Genomic DNA, 15,269 nt, shown 5'->3' with positions numbered 1-15,269 from the left:
ATCAAGCATAGGCCACACCCCAAGCAATCCAGTAGCCATGGTCACAAGCGTTGTTCTTACTGCCCTGGTGACAAGAACACACTTCCTGCAGTTCCTCCTTTTCAGCCACAAGCAGAGCTCCAACCAAATAACTCCTATAACCAGGATAAAATGTTGCATCTTTATTCCCCTCCTTGGACTAGTTAAGTATGCATAGCCCATCTCCAAGTCCCATGTGTATGTAATATTCCCACATGGATTAGGTAGAAATTGGAGGGTGAACATCTGAGTCAGGGGTAGTATTCACTTATTTTCCATACCTATTCACAAATGTGAGTGCGCCCCGTCTGCACATGTCCTCAGCCTTCCGCGTGTGCGCTTTAATCAGGCCCGCGGCTTGCACGCATGTGCACGACTTGAAAACGTGCCTAAATAGGATGGCATAGAGCCACGATTTCCACAACTGGTTCGGTGAACTGGTCCAAACTGGCTGAATTCCACCTCTGATGAGTGACTTAAAAGTTGAGGACAACTCAGGGTAGATTATTGCTGGGATTCCAGCTATCCCCTTCCAGCATTCTTCATGTATACAGTGGATTCTGGGAAGAGCAGAACCAAGAACATCTGGAGCAGTGTTTCTCAACATTGGCAATTTGAAGATGTGTACACTTCCACTTCAAGAATACCCCAGCCAGCAAGGTTGAGAAACACTGATTCAGAGGGCGCTGTTTAAGAAAAAACATTCTTTGTCATCTGCCCATTGTGTCAGGGGAAAAAAAACACCCTGTTAGAGATCGATGAACCGTGGCTGATTCCCTTCTGCATATCTTTTGAGATATTGAGAAAAATAAGTCTTTAAAAGTATTCTAATTAATAAACAAACTTTAATAATAAAATAAAACAGAAAATAACTAATTGGTTACATTTTGATAATGAAAGCTTCGTCAGCCAAAAGTTGGCTGGCGAACAAAGAAGAGAGGAATTTTGGAATGTGTAACGCGTGCGCAATAAATCACTTTCAGATAAGAACCTTTTTTTTGTTTTATGACCTGCGCAATAAAGCTTTCTTAGTTTAACTCTTGAGTGTCAATTCAGGCAGTTCAGGCCTAGCAAACTTTTTAACATCGTGACACCCCTTCTTTTGCTAGTCTGGGCTGACGTCATCAAATCATCAATTAAGGCACATCTTCTTTCGCAGATACTCGTGTTGATTTGCAGCAAGTGGTTTGTTAAGCATATCTGCGATCTGATCATGTGTAGAAACATATTGCAATTTAACAAAACCTTGCTTAACTAATTGCTTTGTGTTTTGATAACGAATGTCAATGTGTCTGGACCTAGAACCTGTAAAATGTGACTCAGAAATATAGACAACAGATACATTATCTTCCATCACGGTGATTGGTCGAATCGGACGTGTCCAGATATCTGTGATCAAAGCATCAAACCACGTTAGAGAATTACAAGCATCTGAAACACAAGCATATTCAGCTTCAGTAGATGAACATGAAACAAAACTCTGTTTTCTCACTTGCCAGTAAACAGGACAACCATTTAGGAACATCATGTAACCAGAAGTGCTTTTACGTGACTTCTTGTCGCTCGCCCAGTCAGCGTCGGCAAAACAAATCAACTTTGGTTGATCAGTGTGTGTTGGTTCTAGCAATAACTTCATGTGTTTAGTGTGTTTTAGGTATTTCAATAACTTCTTAATGCATGACCAATGAAATTGTGTTGCCTTACCTACGTGTCGTGATAAAAGATTAACACTAAGTGCGATGTCAGGTCTGGTCCAACTACTAATGTATAATAGTGAACCAATGACTGAACGATAGAGTGTTTGATCCTCGAACTCAGGACTTGGTTCATGTGTTAAGTTGTGAAAATCTGTTTGCATGGGTGTCTTTGTTGTGCTAGCATCTTTCATGTTGCAATGATGTAGAATGTGGTCAATTTTCTCCTCTTGTGAAAGACTAAACCCCTTCTGTGTCTTTTCAATTTGAACACCTAAATAAGTGCTAATGTGTCCTAAAGATTTTAGTGTGAAGTATCTCTGCAAACTTTTGGCAAAAATCTCACTCATTTTCTTATTTGGACCAATATAAACAATATCATCAACATAAACAAGAATTATCTCATATGCATTGTTAGATCTTTTTGTGAACACGCATTCATCAGTTTCGGACTTAATAAAGCCCATTGAATTTAGTTTGTCAGTAAGACATAAATACCACATTAAACCTGACTGTTTCAGACCATAAAGACTTTTGTTCAGGAACCAGGTATCCCCTTCTTGCTTTCGGAATCCTGGAGGGCTTCTTACGTAGATCTCTTCATCTAGGTCTGCATGTAGATAAGCTGTGTCCACATCAAATTGAAAAACTTCTAAACCAAGAATAGTTGCAGTGGTTAAAGCAATTTTTACACTTTCAGTTCTGACTGTTGGTGAGTAAGTGTTTGTGTAGTCCTCAGGATAACGTTGAGCGAAACCCTGAGCTACCAGTCTGGCTTTGTATAAAGACTCACCATTTGGTTTCTTCTTGATTCTGTAAACCCATCGGGTGCCAATGACTTTCTTGTTTGCTGGAGGTTTTGCAGGTGTGAATACATTAAGTTTCTTTAAACTGTCCATTTCATCCTGCATTGCATCATACCACTTGTCTTGTTCTGAATCAGGAAGCTGTTTGATTTGTGTGAATGTCTCTGGAGGAAGAGTAACGTTGCAAATCAAAGGTAATGGTGATTTTGTCAGTTGCCATGAATAACGTTGTGGAGGGATTCCTTTTGTGGCCCTCTTGGAGCGTCTAGGAACATCAGTCCAGTCTTCTTCTTCTTCATCATCATCATCCTCGTCCTCACGTTCGTCGCTAGCATCAGCATCCGCGGCTTGAGAAGACGGAACATCAGGTTGTGAAGAACTGGTAGAAGGAACATCTGCCTGCGAATTGTCATCAGGCTGCGTGGCATCTGGAACACCATCTCTAGGAAAATAAACTTCAGGATCATTGGAATGAATCCTGGACCAGTCAATATCTTCCTCAAAATTAGCAGATTGTGAAATGACAATCACATGTTTAGTATCAATGAATTTGTACCATTTTGAATTATCATCAATACCCATAAATCTCAGTCTCTTTGCTACTGTACCTCCCTTTCTTCTTTGACTTAAGGGAGTGTTCACCATAGCATATGAACCAAAAATATGGAGGTTCTTGAGATCAGGCTTGTAGCCATACAGCATGTAGAAAGGAGTTTGATTGATTACACTGCTCCAAGTACGGTTGACAATGTAATTTGCATATTTGATTGCTTCACCCCAGTATGCGTTACTGAGATTGGCATCTTCTAGAAGACAACGCATCATGGTTTGTAGAACCCCTTGTCTTCTTTCTACGACTCCGTTATGAGCCGGTGTATATGGAGCAGATGTCTGATGAAGAATTCCATTCTTACGCATCCAGTCCTGGAAACGCTGAGACATGAATTCTGCACCACGGTCACTCTGGATTCTAGCGATGCGAACTTGGTATTGTGTAGAAACAAACGCTGCAAAGTCTTTAAAGATCTGAAAGGTCTCAGATTTCTCTCTCATAGGATATACAAATCCATATCTAGAATGATTATCTACAATTGTTAAAAAATACTTTCTGCCACCAAGGGTTGGTGGGAAAGGACCCACTATGTCAGTGTGTACCAAATCAAAAATGCGTGTTGACCGGCGTGTAGCGTGTTTTGGAACTGGAGCCGCCTTGGATTTAGCCTTTTTGCAAACGGCACAATCCAAAAACACCTTACACCCCTTTAGATCCAAACCTTTTGCGAACTCCGGCATCTTTCTAAGAACACGGAAACTGGCATGCCCCAATCTTCTGTGCCACTTGTGAATACACCTGGAATGCAAAGGTTTACCAGTTAGTGAATTCTCAACATTAACAGTTTCATGAGGACCCTCAGGCTTGCTTTGAGCAATCTGTTTCTGTTTTCTTTGTTTGTTGGCTTTAGGAGCCTTTGGCACAGTAACGCTTTCTCTCTCTGGGACAACTCTCTCTGGGTTTGCGTTGTGCCTTTTTGGAGTTTGCATACTTGCCTGTGCTTGCCCTTTAGGCTTTGGCTTTAAGTAATAAACACCACCAATCAGCATGGTTTCAGCAACAATATCACCATCTTTAACTAAGTAACTTGCTTTTTCGAGGTGGTGAACCTGGAACTTTAACTCTCTAGACAAGTGACTTTGACTAAGCAAATTACTGGTTGCTGAAGGTATGTAATAAACATCAGGGATGTGTGTATCGAGCTCTTCAATGTAAACAGTTCCTTTTCCCATAACCTTGCAAGTGTGGTTGGTGAAGGAATACAGTTCTCGATACTCGGGCTCTGGTTCGCCCATCTCTGTGAAAAGTTCCCTTCTGTGGGTAACGTGCACAGCTGCTCCACTGTCTAAAGTCCACAAAAGACGTCTGTCGAACTTTGGATCAGGTTGTGGAACGTTGGTTATGGCCAGTGTTGCAAGCGGAGCTTGTGAATCACGCCTTGGACCACGACGACCTTGTCTTCCGCCTCTACCTCTGCCTCTGGAATCTGTTCCTCTGGGCTGGTACGTGGCGGGAGCTGGAACTCGTTGGGGACAATCCCGGGTGTCATGTCCCACACGGTTGCAGGTGTAGCATTTTGGCATCCTTGGAGCGTAGCCTCTTCCTCGGAAGGGACGTCTGGCTGGAGCCTTTGACGCTGGAGGTCGTTGCAGATGTGGGGTAGCTAACCTGATAGCTTCGTCTTCCACTAAAAGTCTGCAAACGTGGTTAACTGTGCGTTGAGCAATAGGCACGTAGTTAATCTTTGCAACAGCATCTTTCCATTCATAATTCAATGAGTTAATGATGATGCTAATCATTTGGATATCATCGATTACATGGCCATTTTGTCTCAATTCACTTCTCATTCTTTTCAGTTTGGTCAAATGTCCACCAATTCGTTCACCAGGTTTCAACTTCGAACCATGGAACTCAGACATGAGCAAACATGAGGATTCAATTGAAACGGGCCTGTAGCAATCTTCCAAAATAGCCCAAATTTCTTGGGCAGTTGCATCAGGTGGAAAGATACCTTGGATCTCAATTTCCATTGACATGAGTAAAGTCGTGATAGCTCTGTTTTCAAGGTTTCTTATTGCAGGTGTCCAGGGTTGACGGGGAGGATCAAAAACCATGGAATATGTGCCTTCTCTTCGAAGCAAGAGCGCAATTTCACTGACCCAGGCTTTATAATTCTCTCCTGACTCCTTTAATTTGGACTCACCAGTCAAGGGGGTGACTGTGAATACCTGCTGAGGAACAATTTGTTGCTCTGGTTGCAAAGCTGGTTGTTGAACCAGGGGATGCTGGGGTTGCATCATTGGCCTTTGCGTGGCAACATCAAATTGGCTTCCTCGAATTTGCCTCTGGCTTTGCCTTATTCCATCTAGGGAGAATTCCACACCGCCAGGAGGTGTTGAAGACTTAACCTTTGGAGACAAAGTTTTGGCTTCTAAAGGACTCATAGACATATCTCTGAAAATCTGGTCCAATTGCTTAATCTTTTGCTGTAATAATTTTTCTCCGCCAGCAGATGGCAGTGCAGCTTCACTTTTTGGCTGCCTCTCCTTTCTATACGTATGCTGAAGTTCAATGGGCTCAAAGGGACCACGTGACCTCGGTGACGTGTACATGTCTCTTTGTTCTAATTGACCAGTGAACTCTGTGAGGTGTGTCTTAGGCTGTTGTTTTGAAGAAGACAAGATGGCGTCCTCAGACTTTTTGGGAGTGGGGGAGCTTCTTCTACTTCGCCTTATTTCTTCAAAACACACTCTCGCCTCCCTAGCATATTTTTCAAACAGTTCTATTTGATCTAGATAGCTTTGCATTTCTTGCTCACCATCTGGGGAGATGTTATAAAATCTGCTTTCTGCGTGGGAGGATATTTTCTGTGCCGGCAGTTGCCATTCATCAATCGTTTGATAATCTGCGAGGGTCTGGGAATGGAGTGGCTCTGGCAGAGTGGGAAGTTTTGGCTTGGCCCCCAAAAATTCATAATCTCCTGGAGATATTTTAGAAGGAGGAACCACTGACCTCGTTTCGTGGATGTCGCGTCCTGTAGCTCCTTCTCCCATATTTGGCTCGGCACCTGAAGGAATTTGTTGTTCCTGAAGCACGTTTTGATCTTGCTTCTCTGTGTCCGAGGGAGCCTCCTTGTCAGAGGAAGCTGATCCATCTGTGCTCGCCCCATCTTTCTTTTTCTTTTTTTTCTTTTTCTCCGACATTGCTAATTAGGCTTAGTCGGTTATCTTTAGATAGCATGAAGGGAAAATACAGCCATAAATTGTAACCATCTCAGCTGGTATCATCAAAAGCCAAAACTCTGCTACCAAGTTGTCAACCAAACCTCTGCTACCAAGTTGTCAACCAAACCTCTGCTACCAAGTTGTCAGGGGAAAAAAACACCCTGTTAGAGATCAATGGACCGTGGCTGATTCCCTTCAGCATATCTTTTGAGATATTGAGAAAAATAAGTCTTTAAAAGTATTCTAATTAATAAACAAACTTTAATAATAAAATAAAACAGAAAATAACTAATTGGTTACATTTTGATAATGAAAGCTTCGTCAGCCAAAAGTTGGCTGGCGAACAAAGAAGAGAGGAATTTTGGAATGTGTAACGCGTGCGCAATAAATCACTTTCAGATAAGAACCTTTTTTTTGTTTTATGACCTGCGCAATAAAGCTTTCTTAGTTTAACTCTTGAGTGTCAATTCAGGCAGTTCAGGCCTAGCAAACTTTTTAACATCGTGACACATTGGTTCATTGCATTCAATAGTTGGCTTTTGTACCAAAGCAGTATATGACCCCAATCCCCACCCTCTCCATCTCATCCATACGGCAGGACTAGTGATGTGTGTTTTTGAAGAATGAAAAGCTGAATTATAAGTTCCCCAAACTAGTACAGCTATTGTGAAAAATTAGATCCTTCCAAACTGGAATGATCTGCTGAATGAATATTAGTTTCCAGGTTACTAAAGGCAACTTGTCAAAGTTGACAGATTTGAGTTTTGTTGTCCTGCTTCCAACTTTGCCTTTAGGGAGAAAAGGTCACATTTCCTTCTTTTGCAATTGATCAATATTGCCGTTTGGGTCAACAGCTTATTGAATCTGCCTTGCAAAATAAATGCTATGCCTCCTTAGAGACAATCTGATGCAATTTCTTCTGTTACTATCTTGGCAGGCCTTTAGGCTTCAGGCATAGCTAGCTGTCCCACCTGCTTCTTTATTTTTAGAGCATTTTGCAGCTGCAAGAGTCATGCTGTACTATGTAATTACATATACAATACATTGACAACAGATTAATCAGCATGCGTCCAAGCCATGCTTTTTTAAAAAAAACCAGTTAAATGGAGCTTCTCCAAGACTTTAAAAAGACCAAGCCAAGGTAAGTCAAATTTAAACAGACACTATGCTGATGTATCTGCAATGCCAATGCTGAAAACTACAGAAACGTAAGCTTGGAGAGGTCTTCAGAAATATCACTAGAGGTAATGGCTTGGTTGTGGTGGCACTAAGGTGTCTTTGTGTGCTTAAATTCAGTTGTGTTATCTAGCTACATGCCACACCTTGGCTGATCATATGAAGCTAAGCCAAATTAGACTTCTTTATTACTGGGAGGGAGGCATTCCCACCAATAAGTTCCTAGTCTGTAGGATAGACTATCAGGTGGAAACCCCACCCTCCCCCCCAAAGATGACAGTGTCAAACCAAACCACTTCAATTTTGTTACCCCAAAAAACAGTATGTTCTCCTTGAAGTCACCAGGTGTTTGGTTTGTCCCCGAGACTTGAATTTTACCATAGAAATTTCATTGATCCCCCATTAGTGTCATGTCTGTGAATTACTTGGTTTAGTCCTTTTTAGGAGGGAGTTAATATTCAAGAAAAACTGCAGATGAAAAAATCCATGTACTTTGTCTAGGAAACTATGAATAAAAGCCTAAGTCCATTGCAAGGTAATAGGAAATCGCGATGCTTGATCGTTTTATATTTTGATTTTATCATATTTTGAGCTAAAGCTGCAATTCATTCCAATTTAACCCCGGGATCCATTTTAAGTAATTATAAGCACAGATGGATTGTAGAATGAGGATGGCAATGCCAAGAACTTGGAGCCATACCAGGCTCAAGACCTCAGAAAGCCAAGCAGGATTGAATCTAGTTTGCAGTTGGACAGAACGGGAATCCCAGTTCCATGGGCTAGACTGGAAAATTAATTTAAAATAATAATAATAAAATTCTGAGAGCATCAGTAGCGGAGACCTTCTACATCACAGACAAGAAAAACATATGGATGTGTCTATGAAATAACCAGGAGCCAAACTGACTGAAAGAATATTTGATCTTTATCTAATCAAATTAAGCCCTATTTGCCTTGCCAGTATTAGTGGAGGTGTGGTTTTATCCCCCCTTTGGTAGTTCCTTAATTAGGGCATTTTTTCCTGCTTGACTCCTTAAGCGTCTCTTGCGTATACACAAGTAGCAACCCCACTCAAATGCTGACATTACTTAATTGGGCAATAGCAATCGCACTTAGACTTACATACCACTTCATAGTGCTTTACAGCCCTCTCTAAACAGTATACAGGGTCAGCATATTGCCCTCGAACATCTGGGTCCTCATTTTACCAACCTCTACCTAGGATGGAAGGCTGAATCAACCTTGAGGTGGTCAGGATCGAACTTCTCACTCTGTGGGCAGAGTTAGCCTGCAATACTGCCTTCTAACCACCGTGCCGCCAGGGCTCCTAATGAAATGTCTGCAAGAAAACCACCAAGGATTTCTACAGTTCAACCCTGAGCTACTCTATATTCTCTTCTTATGGGGCCTATCAGTTGTATTGGCAGCAGAAACATAGTTGTGGATTGATCGGGCCCTTTGCAAATCCTCCTAATATCTCCATTTGTTCCTTGAAGACATTTCCCCTTTGTTCTTCTGAAGTATAGTAATATAAAGCATTACACAAAAGATCTGGAAATGAAAAACATGGACCAAAAAAACCTTTTTATTTGCTGAATAAGGAAACTTCTGTAAATGTACAAAGGACTATTACTATGCTATAGCATACAATTTCAAAATGTGTCCACAAGGATAATCGTAATAAATACATGTAACAAAATAAAAATGTTAGGCAAACCTACAAAACTGTTCCCCAAGTGTTATACCTGGCAGTGTTTATTGGCCTCTGTTAAGAGTTATTGTGTTTTGTTTGTTTTGCTGGTAAATGCTGCAAAAATTTCCCCACCCCCTTGAAGTATTAAAACAGGTGCTGTGTGAAGAAATATTGTCTCAAATTAATTATCCAAATACTGAGAAAGACAGAAGGAAAAAAAAAGATTCAGGAGTTCAAAATTCTGCTCATTGTTCAAAAAACAACAACAACCAGAAAAATAAAAAGTAAACGAGAGAACTATGTAAGTGCCTGGTGAACGTGGTAGCCCTGAGATACTGAACAATTACTTGCCACTTATTAGAGGCCACTGAGGATCTTTGTAGGGGTGAGGCTGTTTATAATTAGTAAGTTATTCCATACACCAAAGACACAAAATGGTTCTTTGCTTTAGGGAAAATATACATTGTTTAGATTTTGGGGTATTTATGATTAACCCACAGAGAGCTGGAGTGATACATTTATTCATTTTACAAATTCTGTTTAAAAACTTTAATCAGTGCGGTCTAGTTTTCAAAAATGTGGTATCCACTCTCAGTTTTTGAAATATAAGTGCTCGTGTTTACACTAGATGTGTAAATTTGTTTAATCAACTTAATTCTGCAAGTTATACCATTCATCAATTGAATACTGGGAATCTTATAATTTATGTGATATTCTGCCCAAAAATGACATCCTTAGCAAGCTCACACTAGTTTGAAATTTGATCACCCTAGTTTGAAACTGATTTCAGAAACCAATTAACAGTGTAAACGTGTCCTTAAAATAGAAGTATCACATATTCCTTCTTGCTATCCCAAAATGATATTCTAATACGGTGTTTCTCAACCATGGCAATTTGAAGACTTGTGTGGACTTCCACACTCCCAGAATTCCCCAACCAGCTTTGCAAATTATGGTTGAAGTCCACACATCTTCAAGTGCCAAGGTTGAGTAACACTGATCTAATACTACCAGTTATCATCCTTCACGTTGCTATTATCAACCTGGATATCTATTACAACTATTACTCATTTTTACTAAAATTTAGCAGCCAAACAATTTTTAGGCACCATTGCAATTTGTAGAATCATCCCTATACCATATTCATTTAATGCAACAAACATTTCTGGGAAACAGGTTTTTCTCTGCTTTAATTGTTACAGCATTTTGGAAAAGAAAACAATGACATATCTAAGATACATGGACAGTTCTACTTCAGTACAAGTTTTCTAGAGAGAGTAGACTACTTCCACCAATTTTATTAGGGGGGAAGGGTTAAAGGGAGAAAACGAAGAAAGCAATTGCGTAAATTCTTATTAAAGTCTATCGCAAAGAAGTATTACATAGCAAACACATTTCATTATAAAGGCTTTTCTAAATTCGAGGGCCAGTAAAAATATATCATAGAGAAGATTTTTTTTTATTTTCTTTACAAAAGTGAGGTTTGGAACTGTGAGATAACTCACTGTAAACATCATGAATTCAATCAGATCCCTTGCTTGCAATTTGAAATACCCTTTTCTCTCTTCTAAGTTCTATTTCCAATAGAACTGCAAAATTTTGCATAGATAGTTTGATTTCCTGCCTGATAATGAAACTGAGGTTTTAGCAATTAACTGTTTCAGAAGTATTTTACTTGTTTTAGTACAGGAATGGGGAACTATAGTCCTTTTATGACTTGTGGACTTCAACTTCCAGAATTCCTGAGCCAGCCATGCTGGCTCAGGAATTCTGGGTGTTGCAGTCCACAAGTCATAAAAGGACTATAGTTCCCCACTCCTGTTTGGTACATGGCTATATCTTATGTTATCTATTTAATACATATGACAAATCTGGTGCTCTCGCAGTCCATAAATTACTTGATAAATAAAAAGAAAACACTGCAGCTGGCTTTACACAACAAGGTGAAGATGTCTTCCTTACGATTAGCTTCTAGGTTATATTGGACATCTGAAGGCCTAAAAATATAAAGAAGGTAATTTTATCCATTTAAAAATAACCAGGAATTGAACAATTCATTTCTGCCTCCAACTTCAAATGGTGCAGCTGCTTATAACCAAAATCATAACCCAAGAAAATACACAATCACTTCCTAATACTGAAGGTCAGAGGTTGATCATCCCTGATTTATAGTAAACTGTAATCTCTGGAGGATTCTGCATTTATGTCCAAGATGCAAAATTAGCACTTTGGAAATCTTTCTAAGGTGAGCTTCAAATTCTGTAGCAGCAGCACTATCAGGGATCCACAAAAACAGTTTCACCTTTTTTTTGTGATGGGTTTTTACACATTGTTAAAATCTGTTTCAGCACTTTCTGGACATCTTCATCCATCTGGCCCTAGAGAGGGGGAAAAACAGTAAAGGCAAACAATATTAATAAGATTTGAGCAAAGAGCATTAAGCCAAATTCTTAAATATTACAATCATTACTGCACTGTTATAATAAAACAAGTACTCATTTTATATTAGGATCATCATGCTCTAAGGCAGCGACGGCAAACCTTTTTTGGCTAGCATGCCATAAGTGGGAGGAGCGCAAGGGGGTCGTGTGCAGGCGTGCTGCACCCATAAGGCAATGCGTGACCCCCCCCAGTGCATGCTGGCGACCCCCCCAGTTCATTTTTGCATGCTTTTTTCGCCCTCCCCAGGCTCCAGAGGCTTTATAGGAGCATGGGGAGGGCGAAAACAGCCCCCCCGCCCTCCCAGAAGCCCTCCAGAGGCTTCAGGGATCTTCAGGCTTCCCTAAAGCCTTCGGAGCGCTCAAACGACCCTCCGAGCAAACAGGAAGTCTGTTCCCGAACTTTCGGTTTGCCTGTAGGGGCGGTTTTTTGCACTCCGGAGGCTTCAGGGAAGCTCATGAAGCCTCCGGAGGGTCTCCGGGGGCCGGGGGAGGCTCTCTTCACCCATCCCAGGCTCTTATAAAGCCTCTGGAGCCTCACATGCCCTGACAAATGGCTCCGCGTGCCACCTGTGGCATGCCTGCCCTAGGTTCGCCATCACTGCTCTAAGGTCTGAACTATCAACATTTGTCACTCTGTTATGCATGTCAAAATGTTCTCCTTTGTAAAACACATGCGTTGAGATGGAAACCTTTACTCAATCATTCCAGTTAAAATGATTACATATATTTCTTTAGTCAAATTACAGTTACCCCTCATTAACAACTATTTGGCCAGACCAACTTAGAAGAGGCATTCATTCTCATATAACAGCTGTGTGCAATGTGTCTTCCTGAAGCATTTATTAGTATTAATAAACCTTAGTAAGACCACACCTGGAATACTGCATCCAGTTTTGGTCACCACATTACGAAAAAGATGTTGAGACTTTGGAAAAAGTGCAGAGAAGAGCAACTAGGATGATAAAAGGCCCGGAGACTAAAATATATGAAGAATGGTTGCATGAACTGGGTATGGCTAGCCGAGACTAAGAGTGACATGATAACAGCATTCCAGCATTTGAGGGGCTGCCACAAAGAAGAGGGGATCAACTGATTTTCCAAAGCACCAGAAGACAAGATGCAATGGATGAAAACTAACCAAAGAGAGAAGCAACCTGGAATTAAGGAGAAACTTCCCAACAGTGAGAACAATTAATCAGTGGAATAGCTTGCCTTCAAATGTTGTGGGTGCTTCATCACTGGAGGTTTTTAAGAAAAGAGTACTTATCTGATTTAGTATAAGGTCTCCTACTTGAGCAGGGGGCTGGACTAGAAGACCTCCAAGGTCCCTTCCAGCTCTATTCAGATTGATTTCCATTTTCTGTACTATCCGTTGTTAACAATAGTATGCAAATATAATCAATACAAGACAATATTTATAACTCAGGGTTGAACTGTGGAATCCTGGGTGCTCTGAGCTTGGTTGTTTTCTTGGCAGATGCTTCACTACCCAACTAGGTAACACCTTCAGTGCAACAGGGCTGCAGGGCTTGCTGTTGTAAGCATTTATGTAGAAAGGATAACTGTACCCTGATGGAAGTTTACCTACAGAAACTGATTGTTACCTAGTTGGGTAATGAAATGTCTGCAAAAAGAAAACCAACCAAACTCATATAGAGCACCAACACCTCTACAAATACAAATCCACTGCTTCCTTTAACCAACTGATGGTCCTGCAAGAAATGCAAGGAGAACTGAAGGAAAGAGCCTCTCACCTGCACTGCATAAAGCAGGTGTGTTCTGTAAACAGAAACTATCTCCTGATGTTGCTTCTTTGTTTCCTGTAAAAAAAAAGAAGATGATCAATCAACCAATGAACAAGCATGCACTAGAATTCTAATGGAACATTGATGTAGTTATCTAATAAAATAATGTAAAACAGAAAGTGATACTAATTCACCCAAGCCATAATCTGCCACATGTACACTGAGGATAGCAATGCAAGGGCATAGTTGCCAAATCCCAGGTATTCCCAGCTTCTATCCTAGGGAAAAGAATCCCAGACTTGTGTGAGAGCAAAATAGAAATTTTTTTGGATTAGAGCAGGGGTATCAAAGTGGATTTCTTCGAGGGCCGGATCAGCATTGTACTTCTCCTCCACAGGTTGGCCGGAAGGGGGAAGAGAAGGGATGAACACCTCCTGCAGCACTTTGCCAGCCAAAATGGGCCGCGGGGAAGGCCGCATACAGCCCCCCCACCCGCAGTAACCTATTTTGGCCAGCAGGGTGCTAGAGGCCATCCAAGCCGAAAAGGGGGGGGGGTGCGAGGGATGCACACGGCCCCCCCTTCACGCCCTGTTTTGGTTTCCTGCAAAAAAAAAAGCCCATTGCGGACAATGGATTCATTCAATGACTATGTTGTTCATTTAACAACCACTGAACAATCACACGGATTCACTTCATGATTGCCGCAAGAAAAAATAGACCTGCTTAACAACCGGCACAGCTTACAACTGTAATTCCAGACTCAATTAAAGGTAGTCCTTGACTGACAGCAGTTCATTTAGTGACCGTTCAAAGTTACAATGGCCATGAAACAAGGGACATGGCCATTTTTCACAGTTACGATCTTTGCAGCGTCCCCACGATGAAACCAAATTGCAGGTACTTGGCGATACCTCTGACCTCTGCAGTGTCCTGGGCTTATGTGACCCCCTTTTTGCGCCCTTCTGCGAAGCAAAGTCAAGGGCGAAACTAGCTTCACTTAACAACCATGTTACTAACTTAACAACTGAAGGGCTTCGCTTAACTGTGGCATAAAAGGTCATAAAATGAAGTCAAGGGCGAAACCAGCTTCACTTAACAACCACGTTACTAACTTAACAACTGAAGGGCTTTGCTTAACAACTGTGGCATAAAAGGTGAGCTGGGCCTAGGTTTAGTTCTTGCGGAAGGAGCACCCGCCTCCTCCTCCTCCGCCCCCCTCGAAAGGGCCGCTTCTGTTGCCTGCCCCTCAGCTGTCTCTCTGGGGGGTATCTCTGCCTGGGGGGGTAGCGTCCCTGGTACTGGTGAAACCCTAAATCCCCAAAATCCGACCCCCTGAACGAATCCTCACCCCAGAAGGAAGACCCATAGTCCTGACCACGGCCGGTGGTGCATCTGGGGTAGGGAGTCGCTCTGAAGCCGTTCTTTCTCTGCATGGTGGGAAGCACCTTCCACTTGTCCTTGTTCTCTATCAAGAAGGGGTCTAGAGCTACGCCAAAGAGGCCTTCCCCCCATGAAGGGCGCTGATGCCAGGTGCCACTTGTAATGTATCGCTTGCCACTGCCGAAGCCAAAGCAACCTGCGGGATGCTACAGAGGAGGATGCAAATCTGGCTGCTGCTAGGGTGGCGTCCAAAGAGAATTGGATGGAAGCCACCAATTTGTTGATCTCTTGGTGAGCCCTGCCATCCGCTATCAGGATCCGCTGCTGGAGATCCTGTAGCCACAGTAGTGAAGACCGATTGAAGAAGGAGGCGGTGGTGGCTGCTTTCGCTGCCCAGGCCGCAGCCTGATGGCTCCTCTGCAAAGTGAAGTCTATCTTCTTGTCCTCCGGTTTCAGAGCATCCTCTGGTTCTCCGGGCAAGTTCGTAGGTGTATGCAGCGCTGTGACAGGTGTGTCGATGGTGGGCTACGACAGCACCT

At 41.9% G+C, this 15,269-nt stretch overlaps 1 protein-coding gene across 1 annotated transcript in view; it reads right to left on the bottom strand.

Annotated features, from left to right (window-relative positions):
• Positions 1-9,029: 9,029 nt before the first annotated feature.
• RAI14 (retinoic acid induced 14) overlaps positions 9,030-15,269 on the bottom strand; it is a 120,965-nt gene continuing 114,725 nt past the window's right edge. Inside the window, exons 17-19 of the mRNA XM_081942876.1 lie at positions 13,360-13,425; positions 11,467-11,542; positions 9,030-11,161 (exon numbers count right to left, since the gene is read on the bottom strand). Of these exons, the coding sequence (XP_081799002.1) occupies positions 11,136-11,161; positions 11,467-11,542; positions 13,360-13,425 (168 nt within the window). The 3' untranslated portion in view covers positions 9,030-11,135. The remainder of the gene's footprint in view (positions 11,162-11,466; positions 11,543-13,359; positions 13,426-15,269) is intronic.

The sequence above is a fragment of the Natrix helvetica genome, assembly GCF_964273705.1.
Source record: "Natrix helvetica genome assembly, chromosome: 2".
Taxonomy (NCBI): domain Eukaryota; kingdom Metazoa; phylum Chordata; class Lepidosauria; order Squamata; family Natricidae; genus Natrix; species Natrix helvetica.
Note: the sequence above shows the minus strand (reverse complement) of the source record. Positions and strands in the feature narration are given on the sequence as shown.